The 15,809-nt window shown below is 50.8% G+C and overlaps 1 protein-coding gene across 1 annotated transcript in view; it reads right to left on the bottom strand.

Annotated features, from left to right (window-relative positions):
• Positions 1-14,582, bottom strand: part of LOC144889385 (IQ motif and SEC7 domain-containing protein 1-like) — a 29,212-nt gene extending 14,630 nt beyond the window's left edge. Inside the window, exons 1-3 of the mRNA XM_078769607.1 lie at positions 14,510-14,582; positions 7,645-7,811; positions 4,681-4,820 (exon numbers count right to left, since the gene is read on the bottom strand). Coding sequence (XP_078625733.1) covers positions 4,681-4,820; positions 7,645-7,798 — 294 coding nt within the window. The 5' untranslated portion in view covers positions 7,799-7,811; positions 14,510-14,582. The remainder of the gene's footprint in view (positions 1-4,680; positions 4,821-7,644; positions 7,812-14,509) is intronic.
• Between the last annotated feature and the right edge of the window lie 1,227 nt (positions 14,583-15,809).

The raw sequence follows: 15,809 nt of genomic DNA, 5'->3' as shown, positions 1-15,809 counted from the left end.
CAAAATCCTCCTCTTGACATACAAAGCCCTCCATAACCTGGCCCCATCCTACCTGGCTGACCTCCTCTCCAGACACACTCCCACCCGCAACCTCCGCTCTGCTGGTACCAACCTCCTGACCCCCTCCATCCGGACCAAATTCAGATCCTGGGGGGACAGGGCCTTCTCCATCGCTGCTCCCACCCTCTGGAACTCACTACCTCACACCATCAGAGACTCCTCCTCACTCACCACATTCAAAACATCACTAAAGACCCACCTGTTCAACACTGCATTCAACATTCAACCCACAGCATTTAACCCCTGACTATCTCTTCTCCTTCTCCCTCCTTTTGCTTTAAATATTTCCCTATTGATTCTTGTCTTTTTGCAATTGTTGTTTTCATGTATTGTTATGCATTATGTTTGCCACTCTGTCAAAGCGCCTTTGGGCTTCTGGAAAAGCGCTATACAAAATAAATGAATTATTATTATTATTATTATGCTCCCCTTCCATCCCTTCCCTCACTTCAAATGGCACTACAGCCGACTCTGATCATGAGAAGGTTGAATGCCTCAACTCTGTGTTTGCTTCCAAATCTTGTGTCCCCAATCCCTCGCTCTCTGTACCCACACTACCCGGTCGCACGCAACGCCTCCTGGACTCTGTTGTTTATTTTGTACCAGAGAAGGTGGAGTAGTTTCAGGCAAACCTGCAGTCTGATTCTGCAACTGCACTGGGCAGCATCAGCTCAAATGTCCTAAAAACGTGCTCTGATGGTCTTGCCCATCCTCTCGTCTGCCCTTTTCACCCTATCATTTGCCCTCTGTCATCTTCCAACTGCTTGAAAATCCGCAACATCACCGCATTACATAAACTAGAGAGTTCATAGAACATCTTATCTCATGCAGTCTTGAGAAAAGGACATGGGAAAGGTCTTTTAAAATGCTTGCTTTGCATTTTGCACTAAACAAACAGGTATAGACACCATCATATTTGTCTGAATGTTGAATGCCACAGTTACTGTGCCCTCAGGGCATGAGACGGCACAAATATTTTGTCCATGTATTGCTAAACGGAAGGTTTTTGAAAGTGCCAACAAGGCAATTTGTGTTCTAGTCCAGTGTATAGATAAATTGAAATAAAATATTTAAAAGACTAGAAAAAAAACTTTTCCCAGAAATTTACCGCCATTGTTGCAGCGTCTTTTACACCACACTGATGCATTTAACCAGCTACATTAGTTATTCGTGCGTGTTTGTGTGCATTATGACATCCATAAAACAGTAAATTTCCTGTTTGGAATAATTTTCAATTTTGTTTGACTGCCAGACAGGCAGACAGAGTAAAAAAAAAGTTACCTTACTCCTGTGTGCGCATGATTGCTAGGGACGAGATTCCAAACATTTTGCCAATGTCGGAGCCACATTACTGCTAAACTGCAGGTTCGTTTTCTGATTAATGGTCCGATTAATGTTGTACCGTATTCAAAATATAAGATTTAATTTAAATTAAATAGTTCCTCAATCATATAGACTGAAATCTGCAGACAGACTGACAGACAAAATAAACCAATTGTTGAACCCTGCTTTTTACTTCACTCACTCAAGGTAAAAAGATGTAAAAACTGATCCCCTTAACTACAGACAGGGCCGTTTCTCGAGACCGTTTCTCTCTAGACAATATCAGGGCCGTCTCTCTGGACATATCTCGAGCTTATGATACAGTCTGGCATCCTGCCTTGCTCGCCAAACTCTCTTCCTATGGCATCCAAGGTCAAATCCACACAAGGCTTACTGACTTCCACTACTCTCACAGCCAACATGTGGCTCTCAACAAAATCCTCCAATCTCCTCTCCTTGTCAAGGCTGGAATACCCCAAGACAGTGTTCTAGGCCCAGTCCTATTCCTAATCTTCATCAACAATTTCTCTGACTCCTGGGAAAATCCCCTTTATCTCTTTGCTGATGACTCCACCTTGTGCCGCTCCATACCTCATTCCTTAGATCGGCAGGGTGCAGCCTCTTCCCTCTCTTCAGACCTTGACAAAATCACAAGCTGGTCAAACATTTGGAGTACGTCTTTCAATCCTGACAAACCTCACACTCTTACTCTCTCTCTTTCTCTGAAAGGAACATATGACAAACCCTCTATCTACTTTCTTAATAATCCTCTTGAATAAGTTCATTCACTCAAACTGTTGTGTCTCGCTATTAGCCACGATCTATCTTGGCAAAACTACATTGGCCTACAAAACCATTTAACGAATGGGCATCCTGCATCATACAAAGTCCTTCCTTGGCACACCTGAGCTCTTAACGAGCTACAAGGTCTTCATCCAAAGCTTGATGGAGTACTGCTCACCCTTCTGATGCTGGCTCCCCTGCCTCACATCTTGCTCAGCTTGACGCCGTAGATACAAAGGCCTTTAAGATCCTTTAAGACCCCCCCCCCCCTTGGAATCTGTCGTGATTTACGGGCCTATCTCACTTTGCAATCGCAGACAGGCCTGTGGTCTCTCTGTCTTCCTCCGTCTCTTTTCTGGTCTTGCATTCTCTGCCCTCTCCATGCGTTGTCTGCAGGGTGAACGCGGTCTACCAGCAACCCCCTTCTGGCGAAACTCACAAAATCCAGAATCACTGCTCACCTCCACTCATTTGTTCCTCTTTTTCCCAGTTATAAAATCAACTTCCACATTCTCTTCAATATAATTCTTCCATCAAAGTTTTCAAGACAGCTGTTTATCACCATCTCAGATTATCTGCTATGAAAAACCATGATCTTTTATTCCTCCATTAAACCACTTCTGCCACCCTAATGTCCAGTTTTCCTTCCTGAGAGTTTGCTTCTGCATCCATTTTGTCCACCCACTGCATTCTCCCCTACCCCTCATCTTTACCTACATCCCTTGTCTGTCCGTCTCCATCTATGTTGTTCCTCAGCTCTGATGTTGGTGTTTCCCCCCTCTGCTGTTCCTTATGTGCTGCTGTGTCCTCATCTGTTCTCTGTTCTAGCTCTTCCATGAGCTTTGACTTTGTATACAAAAAAAATTTATATGTAATACAGTAGAACAGCTAGTTGTAACTAAAAGTGACAATTATCTAAATAAGTAAGTAAATAAGGAAGTAAGCAAGCAAGCATGTAAATAAATCTAATGAAATTAAACTATTGCCTATTTCAATGGTCTCCAGGATGTGTCGATTCAAATTTGCAACTCAACAATACAAGTCAAAGCTCCAAGGAGTTTCAAATGCCACAGCTACAAAACCAAAATGCTAAATACTCATATCATCCCAAAGTAGATAATATGGATAAAGGGGGAAGGAATAAACAGAAGAACTTAAATAAATGCTGAAGCCAATTTAAAAGGATTGTGGACAAAGAGACTGAGGCCTCATCACCTCTGATATTTTCTTTCATCCGAGAACAACACGATTTGTGTGCATTATTATGCACTAGTGGGGTCACCGGTGGGACCCACGGGCATGGACGTGTGTGACATTTCGACATATTGAGTTAGATGCTACACCTGCACAGTGCACATTCAGTTTTACAAAATGGTTACTGCCAATTTATCAGATCCACAAATGATGTAATCTACACAATTTATTTACTTCAGATAACATGTGAATGCATGTGCGTGCACATGGGAAATACAGTTTGAAATGTGTAATTAAATCTCATGTAAAATGTGGCTGAAATCCTTTCCCTCCCTACCCCCATCCCTCCCACATCACGCACACATCACGCACACATCACGCACACTGCACAGGGGAGTGGGTCACACATGGGGGAGAGTCGGTCACACACATACACGGGGAGTGGGTCGCACATACACGGGGGAGTGGGTCACACACAACACACGGGGGAGTGGGTCGCACACACATGGGGGAGTGGGTCACACACACCGGAGGAGAGTGGGGGTCGCTTTACTCCTCCCCCGTCATTCCTTTCCAACTCCTCCTCACTCCCCTCCCACTCCCCCAGTCTACTCTCCCCCTCCCCCAGTCTGCTCTCCCGCTTCCTCAGCCTCCTCCCCCCTCCCCCAGTCTCCTCTCCCCCTCCCCAGTCATCTTTCTCCCCCCCCCCCCAGTACCCCCCAAGCCTCCCAGTTTCCTCTCCTTATGCATGATGATCATCAATGCATCATAATCTTTACAGAGCATTGTAAAACAGTTTCTTGGAACAAGGTGGTTTGCCATTGCCTTCCAGCAATCAATCACAGCAGGAATTTGTAATTTGTGGAATTTGTCCAGGGTGCCAGTGATAGCTCGCCTAATCTTTGCAAAAGACACCGTGGGATATTTCGCGTCCACCAAGCACACATTGATGCCTCTCCCTGCATGTGCAAGTCCAGGATGACAGTTTATAGCTCTGGTAGAGATTCAAACCCGGGCTCTACATCTCAAACAAGAGTGCACATACCTCTAAGGTTCTCTATCCTGCCAGTACTCTTTACATGTGCGTGCATGTTACATGTAAACATACTCGAAGATATATTTACGCACCAATGTAAGGTATCTGCATCTCAATAGCTGATCATAGTAGGGATGTTAAATTGAAAAAGTGTAATAAAGCTGTGGATTAACTTGGTTACATGTAGCAGTTTTCATCGATTCAGAATCAACTTGACATTTCTGTTTGTACAGTCGATCGCATCAGAATTGCCCGACTACACTGGGCAAGCATTTTGATCTCACCGGCTTTTTCCCTACAATGGACTTCTCCACCTTGGAAACCTGCGACACGTGATCCTCGTTCGTCTTAAGCTCCCGCTTAGAGATTCGGTCGTATATCCCCACGAGCATGTCGCGGGGAATGTCCACTCCGTCATCGACACCTGACATGACATAAAATGGGAGAAACAATCTCAGCTTTGTCCTACAATCTCTCAGGGCAATATTATTTTAAAATCTATATAAATAAAACAGTTTGTGTGTGTGTTTGTGTATATGTTACCGATAGACTCCTAAACGGAGAGGCTCACGTGCTTGATATTTGGCATAGACATGGCCATTGAGCCTGGGAAGGCCATGGCCTACCTCAAAATATTTGACGAGATCCATATTTTTTATTCATATTTACCTCAGCGCATTTCAGCGAGGAACATTAATCATTATACACAGAATCTCAGCCTGTGCCAGAGCAGCGCGCTGATTCGCTCAGAGCGATCACATGATGTTCCATCCTCGCTGCCAGACCACTGAACGGAAAATATATAGAATGACCATTGCCATTCACACCACACAGGTGGAGATGCAGCTACCGGGCACCATCTTGGTTGGCACTCGATGCTGGGCGATGGTGATTTCCGTCACGCGTTTGCACGTAATTCAGAGCGAAAAGCGATTGCGTTTTTTCACTTTTTGTGCGATCGTGTTTTGTGTAGATTTTGTGCGATATGAATTAAACGTCTTTGAAACAGCTGTGAAACGTCTTTCCACAACCCTTCCGTAACCGATTGGAGCAGTTTATTGCCACACAAAATGGCATTTTAACAGTTGTCCGGCTTTTAAAATCTGGGACACGTTCAAAACAAACGAGATCCGCGAAGCGAGTTGGTCGAGTCGTGTTAACCAAGATGGCAACACGGCGGCTGCACTTTTCACGGAGTATGAGCATTCTATATATTTTCAATTCAGTGCGCCAGACTCACTCACGTACTTGATTTGTGGCATAGACATGGCCATTGAGCCTTCACGGTGTAATTTGTGCGAGGCTTTTGTCTGAGTGAGCTTGAGTCGAGAGGGCGAATGTACGGGTTGGGAATGTAAGGGTCTCCCTTCCCCCCACCCAGCAGCGCCAGTACTGGAGGGCGTCATAGGATCGGTGAGTCTCCAAAATCCGCTTCGTGCTGTTGGTGCGAAGATGCAGGACAATGTCACGATTGTTGTGCTGCTCTCCTCCCATGAGAACTGCAACGTCATTGTTGACTGGCCCTCCCCTTCCCTTCCCCCTCCCCCATCTCCCTCCCCTTCCCTCCCCCTCCATCCTCCCCTTCCCCCTTCCCCTCCCCCCTCCCTTCCCCATCCACCCTACCCCCTCCCCTTCCCCCCTTCTCTCCCACCCTCCCCCTCCCTTTCCCCCCTCCCCCTTCCCCTCCCCTTCCCCCACCTCCCTCCTCCCCCCTACCCCTCCCCCTTCCCCCTACCCCCCTCCCCTTCCCTCTCCTCTTCCCCATCCCCCTTCCATTCCCCCTCCACCCTCCCCTTCCCCCTCCTCCCCCCTCTCCTCCCCTCCCCCCCATTCCCCTCCCCTCCCCCGCCCGGCAATGCCGGGTACTTCTGCTCGTATAGTTCTAAATGCATTTTCAATTCCAAGTCCGTTTAAGAGAAAAAATTGAAAGGTACAGTTTCGTATGGGCCTTCCTTGGCCTTCCAGTACCTCTGGCTGTGGATGTGTCTAGGCATAGTGAAAAGCACATGAATTGCCACAACTATTGTTTGTGTGCAACAATAACTTGGGTTGGCCTGTTTTCATTCCCATCTGTACACCTGGCTAATGATGTGGGGAACCCACGTTTATATCCCATATTCCATTTGGGTTTGTTCAGTGTCTACTACTGTCCTTGTATTCATACTAAAATATGTACTTTGGTGCCTGTCTGTTTGTCTGACGATTTTTGACCACGATACATTTGGTCGTTACTTATCCAATCTCCACCAAACTTGACAGGTCTAAGGATCACACAATGGAGGTTATAGCAATTTAGCTTTCCCCCCACCCCAAGGGGGTTTCCCTGCAAAGGAGGTTGTGTGTTGAGGTGTATATCCGTGTTAAGATAGCTTTATTGTGGCGTTTATCCAAGGCCGCTTCTAACAACAAATGTAACAACAACACTAAATATAATAGCATAATATTAATGTTATTACAAAACTATATTAATACTAATAAAATCCAGTCTCCCCAATGGGTTTTTCCTCCTTGAACAAATGCCGCGTTAACATGTATAAATAGCTTATCGTGCCATTTTGGTGGGAGCACCTCTACCAGTTGTAAAAATATTATAAACCACAAACACGTACGATTACCTTTTGAAACAGTCGCTACTGCTGTTTAACACTAAACTGAAAGGGAGGAAACCAGGGGTGTGTTCAGTTACAATGCAGCTTGCTAGCGCTTGCCAAGCCAGATGTTCCTTATCAAGGGTTTCGAATGGAGTGCTTACTCGAATGCTTAAACCACTTGTCTGTGCTGATGCACTTTGGTATCTGTCTGTCTTGTATACTCATAAACTCATGTCTGTGCCGGACTATATTTTTCTATTTTCAAAACTTTTAAGGTCCCTTTAATTCACAGAAATCCCTCCCAATGAGAATTGTTTAGATGTCATTTTTCATACGTTGATATTCCAAAAATATAGAAACAATGTCTTTCATTTAATGGAATCACTGTCATGTAAATGAAAAAGATAACAATGACAGTGAAAATGACAATGAAGAATACAAACAATTGTGGAATGACAAATATTTTGACGCATTGCCAGAATTATGTTAAAATGAAGGCACAGTTGATTATAACAGGTAATCACGATCAATTAATAATGTCTTCTGAATGAAAATATGAATCACAAAAACGCACATGCTATTCATGATTAATGACAAAGTTGACAATTGGTGAAGATAAGGAGAAGGAATACCATTTGACAAAGATAGTGAACCCACCACGCAGGTTTTTAATAAAATCATCCAACTTCATCTTCCGCTCAGCCTTTACATTGGGGCTGAAGAGGTCCGTGTTCAGCAGAATGATGGCGAAAGCCAGGATGAAAATCGTGTCCGGGTTTCGAAACTGGCGCAGGAGCACAGCGTTACACATGCAGTACCTCTGGCTGTGGATAAACATGGGAATGGAGGGGAGCAATCTGAGAACACTGCTGAATAAGGGAAACAATCAAAGATGTGCGGTGAGATGATTTCAGGAAGTTTGGGCCACAATTCCATTGCTAATACATTTATTCCATTTGTTAGCAGATCTTCCAGAAAGCTGGGTTGTGCGCATTGCCGGTGAGCAGCAAGGACACCGGGTAGTTAACACAGGACTTGAGATGTATCATGAGACAAACACAGCTATCGACATTGGTGTAAGTAACCTCCCGGTGCACTCTGGGTGCTGGCAGCGTCAACTAGTGGCATCGCCATTCTCTCCGCGGTCAGTGGGGCAATTTAAGGAGATATCTGCTCCCATCCCATTGGATGCAAACCCATGGGGAGCATTTGGGACAAATTGGCTAAAACAACAAGTTTAAATCAGGCCTCTATGATGAGCTATGCAATGCACTGATAAGTAACATTATTTAAATGGTTATCTTTCATTTTTGAAAATCTTCATAATGCAGCAACAAAATGTTCTTTGGAGTGAAACATCAACTACGAAAGCTAAGAATCATCTAGATGTTGTGTTAACATCGAGACGTTTATGAAGTAGGAAGTAGCAGAGAAGAAGATTAGTTATAAGCAGAATAAGGAAATCTTGAAAAGACAGAGGGCCGGGTCCTTATTATGACCAATCTTGGACAAAAAGCTTGGTTTGATTACTTTGCTTCGTTACATTTATCGGGATGTGAACTTTTCCAAGGAAATCCTGACGTCGTGTTTTCTCGGTTCATTGGAAGTTCTTTTCTGAACACACTTTTTATTTATAATTGAGCTTTATAATTTGTTTGCCACTTGAATATCCAGCCGTGAAAAAGAATTAGAGTGAAGTGTTGAGAAGAGAGCTTAATGTGCAGATAAATAATTTCATAAGAGACTGCAATGAAATTAACGTTTGAAAAGGGTAAGGGGGGCGGTGGGGGGAGGAGAAGGGTCCAACACTGGAACCATGGGGAGTGAAAATTAATTAAATGGATTTTGGGAGCCACCTTTAGGTGGCGCAATGTACTGGATTTTGGAGGGAGTCTGAAAGATAAATTGTTGATAGCTATTATTGATACTCAATAATATGCAGCTAAAAGACCATTACGGGGGGTTATTGGAGCACAATTATCTACTTTTTGGATAAAGTAAGTTTGACTATATGAGGTCCGACAGAATGATGCAGAGGTACCATACTCGTCCTTGAGTTTTCTAGTCTGGATTCGATTCCGGACCAGATGACAAAATGTCTGATTGGTGTTTAGAAGGCAGGGCATTGCATCACAAAGTGCACCGTCCCTCGGATGGACATTAAGCCGAGTGTCCCATCTACTAGCATTAGTTGGTGGATGTTAAAGATCTCACAGTGTCTTTCACAAAGAATAGGTGCATTGTGGCGGACACAAAAGCCCACTGGCGTGGTGACATCATTCCACGCACCAAGTGGGCGGTGGCCACGCCCGAGGGGTAGGCGTGGCCTCAGGATATACACCGGGCGACCAGCCCGGAAGAGTTCAGTGTTACAGTGCAGTCTTACAATAAAGACGTTCATATGTTACCGCTTGTCCGCTTCCTCCTTGCTCACAAGCAGCGCGCGTAACGCCGCGCTTTACTGGTGACCCTCGACGTTGGATCTGCCATAGCGATCCTTCCGAACACGACGCCATTGCAATGGCCAACGACAAGTCAATGGCGATTAAACTTCCCGAATTTTGGGAGGCCCAGGCCGAGGTCTGGTTCGTTCAAGCCGAAGCCCAATTTCAGCTTCGGCGCCTCACCAACGACGACCTGCGCTACTGCCATGTCGTCGCCTCCCTCGGGCCCGGCACGGCCGCTCGAGTTGTGTCCGTCCTTCGCCACCCACCGGACGGCCACAAGTACGAGGCACTCAAGCGGCTACTCCTAGCCACGTTCAGCCTCACGGACGACGCACGGGCCGACCGCCTCCTGGATCTCCCCGAGCTCGGTGAGACGTGCCCGTCGGTCCGAATGGACCATATGCTGTCACTGTTGGGCGACGAAGCCCCCGGTTCGCTATTCCGGGCGCTTTTCCGTCGCCAACTTCCAGCGCAGGTTCGCCTCGCGTTGGCCGGGACCGGGCTAACGGAACCCCGAGCATTGGCGGCCTAGGCGGACAAGTACTTCGCCGCTTCGGACACGCGGGCGAGCATTGGCGTGGCCGTCACGGCCTTCGACGCTGCTGTTCCACAGCATCATCTTCTACAGCACGCTGAGTTTCAGCAGCATGCTGATACGCACCTCGTGAACGCCGCCACGCCCCGCCCACCGCCGCGGCGAAAACCGCCACCGCGGGGAAACCCGTCGACTCCACCGGCCTGGCGGAGCCAGCCGCGCTCCTCCAGCTCCACCACCTGGTGCTGGTTCCACGCCAAGTTCGGCCACGAAGCTCGGCGGTGTCATCCGCCGTGCTCCTTCAACGGGTCGGGAAACGCCCGGGCCGGCGCTCAATTGTGGCGATGAGCGCCGGCCATTCGAGCAGCCTGCTGTTCATAACGGACACCTTCTCCGGGCGCCGTTACCTGTGCGACACGGGAGCACAGGTGAGTGTCATTCCCGCCGGCACGTCAGACAAGCACGCCGCGGGTGGGGGCCCCGCGCTGCTTGCCGCGAACGGGACGCCCATCCGTACGTACGGAAAACGCTGCCTCTCTCTGCGGTTTGGAGGGCAGGTTTTCCGATGGACGTTCGTCACCGCCGACGTGCCCATGGCACTGCTTGGCGCGGACTTCCTGTGCGCTAATGGGCTCCTGGTCGACGTCAAGCGCAGACGGCTTGTCCAGGCCGAGACGTTCAGCTCGCTCGCATGTGCGTTGCCCAGCTCAACGAGCGGCTTGCCAAGCGGCTTGCCGAACGATTCGGTTCCGGCCACGTTGGTCTGTATGCTTCCGGCAGTGGACGCATTCACCCGCCTCCTCGCCGGCTTCCCGGCCCTCACGCGGCCCACCTTCTCGGCGGGGGCCGTCAAGCACGGGGTGGCCCATCACATCCCCACCGTCGGGCCACCGGTCTACGCCCGGGCACGCCGCCTCGAGCCGACGAAGCTGGCGGTGGCAAAAGCGGCGTTCGCTACCCTGGAGCGACTCGGCATCGTTCGGCGCTCAGAGAGCGCTTGGGCGTCGCCGCTGCACATCGTGCCGAAGCCCGGCGGGGGATGGCGACCGTGCGGGGACTATCGCCGTCTCAATGACGCCACGACTCCCGACCGCTACCCCGTCCCCCACATTCAGGACTTTTCCGCCCGTTTGGCGGGCAGGTCCTTCTTCTCGAAGGTGGACCTCATACGCGGCTACCATCAGGTCCCCGTCAGGCCGGAGGCCGTCCCGAAGACGGCGGTCATCACGCCATTCGGACTCTTCGAGTTCCTGCGCATGCCCTTCGGTCTGAAGAATGCGGCTCAGGCGTTCCAGCGACTGATGGACAGCGTCCTGCGCGACTTGGATTTTGTCTACGTCTACCTGGACGATATCCTCGTCGCCAGCGCGTCCCGCGAAGAGCACCTACGCCACCTCCGCACGCTCTTCGAACGCCTGGGCCAGCATGGCCTGATTGTGAACCCCGCAAAGTGCCGGTTCGGCGCCACCACAATCGATTTTCTGGGGCACCGTGTCACCAGGCACGGAGCCGTCCCCCTGCCGGCCAAGGTGGAGGCGGTGAAGGGGTTTCCGCGCCCCCGCACGATCAGAGGGCTGCAGGAGTTCCTGGGCATGGTGAACTTTTACCATCGGTTCCTGCCCCGTATCGCCCAGCTCCTGCGCCCCCTGCACGAAGCTCTCCGAGGTAAGCCGGGCAAAGGCGACGTTACCTGGACCGAGCAGATGGACACGGCGTTCACCGGCGCGAAGCTCGCCTTGGCTAACGCCACCATGCTCGCGCACCCGGCGCCCGATGCACCGATCGCCCTCACCACCGATGCCTCGGACTACGCGGTGGGCGCGGTGCACGAGCAATGGGTGCGTGGAGCTTGGCAACCGCTGGCGTTCTTTAGCCGGCAGCTTCGCCCGCCCGAACGCCGTTACAGTACCTTCAACCGCGAGTTGCTCGGACTTCACTTGGCGGTCAGGCACTTCCGCCATCTGCTCGAGGGCCGGGCGTTCACTGCCTTCGTCGACCACAAGCCGCTGATCTTCGCGATGGGCAAGGTCACCGAGCCGTGGTCGGCCCGGCAGCAGCGTCACCTCTCGGCCGTGTCCGAGTACACGACGGACATCCAGCACGTCGCGGGGAAGGACAACCCGGTGGCGGATTGCCTTTCCCGGGCCGTCGCCCACGCAGTCCACCTCGGCATCGACTATGCCCGGATGGCAGCGGACCAGGCCGCTGACCCCGACGTCCAGGCCTTGCGGACCGCCGTCACGGGCCTCCGCGTCACCGAGGTGCCGTTCGACGGCGCGGGCGCGGCCCTCTTGTGCGACGTCTCCCTCGGGCGTCCTCGCCCCATTGTGCCCGCGGGCTGGCAGCGCCAGGTGTTTGACGCCATCCACGGCCTGTCCCACCCGGGCGCGAGGGCCTCCCAAAGGCTGATCGCCGACAAGTTCGTCTGGCATGGCCTCCGGAAGGCCGTCCGCGGCTGGGCCAGGACATGCCTCGCGTGCCAGCGCGCCAAGGTGCACCGGCACACCCAGGCCCCGTTGGCCCCGTTCACGGTGCCGGAACGCCGGTTTGACCACGTCCACGTGGACCTGGTGGGACCTCTGCCCCCCTCGCGGGGTTTCACCCACGTCCTCACCATGGTGGACCGCACCACCCGGTGGCCGGAGGCCGTGCCCTTGGCGTCGACAACGGCGGCCGATGTCGCGCAGGCTTTCATCGCCACCTGGCTCGCCCGGTTCGGCGCCCCCTCAGACATCTCATCCGACCGCGGCCCCCAGTTCACCTCGGAGCTCTGGGGGGCGGTTGCGCAGGGGCTCGGGGTCCGGCTGCACCGAACCACGGCCTACCACCCCCAGGCTAACGGCCTGTGTGAGCGATTTCACCGCTCATTGAAGGCCGCGCTCCGGGCCACCCTCCGCGACGGCGGCTGGGGTCGACAGGCTCCCCTGGGTCCTGCTGGGCCTCCGGACGGCGCCCAAGGAGGACCTGCGCGCATCCGCGGCGGAGTTGGTCTTCGGGCAACCGCTGCGGGTGCCGGGCGAGTTCCTCCCCGACTCCACGGCACCATGGTCCGCGGCACAGCAGCGCTCCGCTCTGCAAGAGACCGCCCAGAGGTTCGCCCCGGTGCCAACGGCATGCCACGGGCACCCACCGACGCACGTCGCCCCGGAGCTTCGCACGGCGGAGTACATCTTCGTCCGCCACGATGCCCATCGGACACCACTGCGGCCCCCGTATGACGGGCCTTTCCGCGTGCTGGAGACCGGGGCGAAGCACTTCACCCTGGACATCGGCGGTACTCCTGACCGCGTTTCGGTAGACCGCCTCAAGCCGGCCCACCTCGATGTGGACCATCCACCGCCAGTGGCCCGACCCCCACGTCGGGGCCGCCCTCCTGCGGGCGGACCCCCGGCACCGCCCAGCCCCGCCGCCACGGCGCCCCCCGGTCCTGCACCCATCCCAGGGGCAGCCAGGGGCATCCCACCTGGTATCCCTGCACCCCAGACGCCGCCGATCGCCAGGGGGCGCTTCGGCCGGGTCATTCGTCTGCCCCGCAAACTGGCCCTCCAGGTGCGCGGGAATTCTGGGGGGGGCGCGTGTGGCGGACACAAAAGCCCACTGGCGTGGTGACATCATTCCACGCACCAAGTGGGCGGTGGCCACGCCCGAGGGGTAGGCGTGGCCTCAGGATATACACCGGGCGACCAGCCCGGAAGAGTTCAGTGTTACAGTGCAGTCTTACAATAAAGACGTTCATATGTTACCGCTTGTCCGCTTCCTCCTTGCTCACAAGCAGCGCGCGTAACGCCGCGCTTTAGCATTATCATTGCCACAATGTACAAATTTCAAAATTCCAACCCAAATTAACTTCCGCCTAATGTCAGGCCAGGCCAGCTTGTACACTAAAGACTTTTTTTTATTGAAATTTGCCTTAAACAAGGCTGAGTGCCACTAAATGTGAAGGGTTCCAGCGAAAGAGAAGAGGAAAAACTGGCAAAACCTTCACCTAGTCCTGAAACAAGGAAACCTCTTCACAGGACAAGAGGGGGTAACTAGGCTAGGTGGAATTTTTTTCCTAACCCCATTGGGTGTTTTTTAGGAGACACCATTTCCTTTCTGGGTTGCCGTTGGCTCCCGAAGGAAGCTCATCCGCACTTTGTCAGGTGTTGTTTTTAGTCCTGGCATGGTGTCACAGTCATCCTCCCCATTAGCAAATCCAGTGAAAGGTGTCGGATTAGTCGCCGACAACTTGACCATAAACTTGGACATGAAGATTCCCCAGCCCAACACAAAAGAAGGGGGAAATATTATTGACTATACGAATGTATAATAAAGCAAGCCATTGAGTATTGACATTTAATGACAAGACATTGCATGAAAAATAATAAGGCAAGAGACATTGAGTATTGACTGCCTCAATCGGCATGTCTGGACTGCGAATGTCACATCTCACCAAGAGCACCAGGACGTCAATCCATCAATCTAAATCAACAAGAAAAGCATTGTTACATGGTTATGCAGCAGTCCACTAAAAGAAACTCTGAACAATAGTCACACATACCTGAAGGCTTCAACGAGTCTTTCTACTTTTTGTGCCTCGCCTTGGACCCGTATCTGGGCTTGAAATTTTCGCAGAGCTTATTCCATGTTGGAGAAGTCCATTTCCTCAACAACACAGCTGAAGCAAAAAGGGGGTCAGTGGAATAGAAAGACATCTGCTAAAAGATCAAAAAGTTTATGCTACAGATGAAGTGACAGCTATTACACATGTTACAAAATAATATTAAAAACAACGTTTAAAAATATTGAAAAACAAGCAACAAATTCCCTGTTGTACTAAGAAGCTTCAAGTCTGGTGTTCGCTCAACGGATAAGGTGGCTGGCTTAGATCTTAGGGCCTTGAGTTTCGAGCCCCTGTTGTGCTGTTGAATCAACAGCAGGAGGGTTGACTCATTTTGCCGAGGTCGGCAAAATGAGTGCCAGCTGACTGAGATAATAAGCCATTCAAGTATCCCATGTCGGAGTGGTGACCCGTCCCGGATTGTACTCCTTAGCCAAAGAAACTGGCTCAGTAGTCCTATGCGCCCCGCCCAAATGTGAAAGGAGTGGTTATTATTTACTTGGAAGCTTCTGGAGATCAGTAAATGGTAAGGAGTTGTGATGGGAGCCAACAGTCAACCGAAGTTTTACACAAACCAAAAGTGGTTGAGAATCCTTTTGAATGCAGAATAAAGGGTGATTGGGGAGATTGTAGCACGGTATGCAGTTTATATTAGTGGTTAAGTGCAAAATTAGAAATTTTCATTATATTTATTCTCCCTCGTAAAATAAATATTTAATTTGAGCACAGCGAATGGCTCGATTCCAATGGCTTGTCAGTTGTTGTTGTTGAATAGCTCCAGACAGTTCTCTCGACCAAGCCAGCCGATCAGACAGCAGATCGATCTCGCAGGAGCGACCCAGAGATTCCCCACATCCAGTATGGTGCACCCCGCCTTCACAAAGTCAGAGCCATAACATAGTTAGAGAAAGAGAAAGAGAGAAAGAGAAAGAGAAAGAGAAAGAGGAAAGAGAAAGAGAAAGAGAAAGAGAGAGAGAGAGAGAGAGAGAGAGAGAGAGAGTGAGACAGAGAGAGAGAGAGAGAGATAGAGAGAGAGAGAGAGAGAGAGAGAGAGAGAGAGAGAGTGAGACAGAGAGAGAGAGAGAGAGAGAGAGAGAGAGAGAAGAGAAAGAGAGAGAGAAGAGAGAGAGAGATGAGTGAGACAGAGAGAGAGAGAGAGAGAGAGAGAGTGAGACAGAGAGAGAGAGAGAGAGAGAGAGAGAAAGAGAAAGAGAGAGAGAGAGAGAGAGATGAGAGAGAG

This window comes from Myxine glutinosa, unplaced genomic scaffold (genome assembly GCF_964187855.1).
Source record: "Myxine glutinosa unplaced genomic scaffold, kmMyxGlut1.1 SCAFFOLD_3396, whole genome shotgun sequence".
Taxonomy (NCBI): domain Eukaryota; kingdom Metazoa; phylum Chordata; class Myxini; order Myxiniformes; family Myxinidae; genus Myxine; species Myxine glutinosa.
This window is presented reverse-complemented; position numbering and strand designations above follow the sequence as displayed.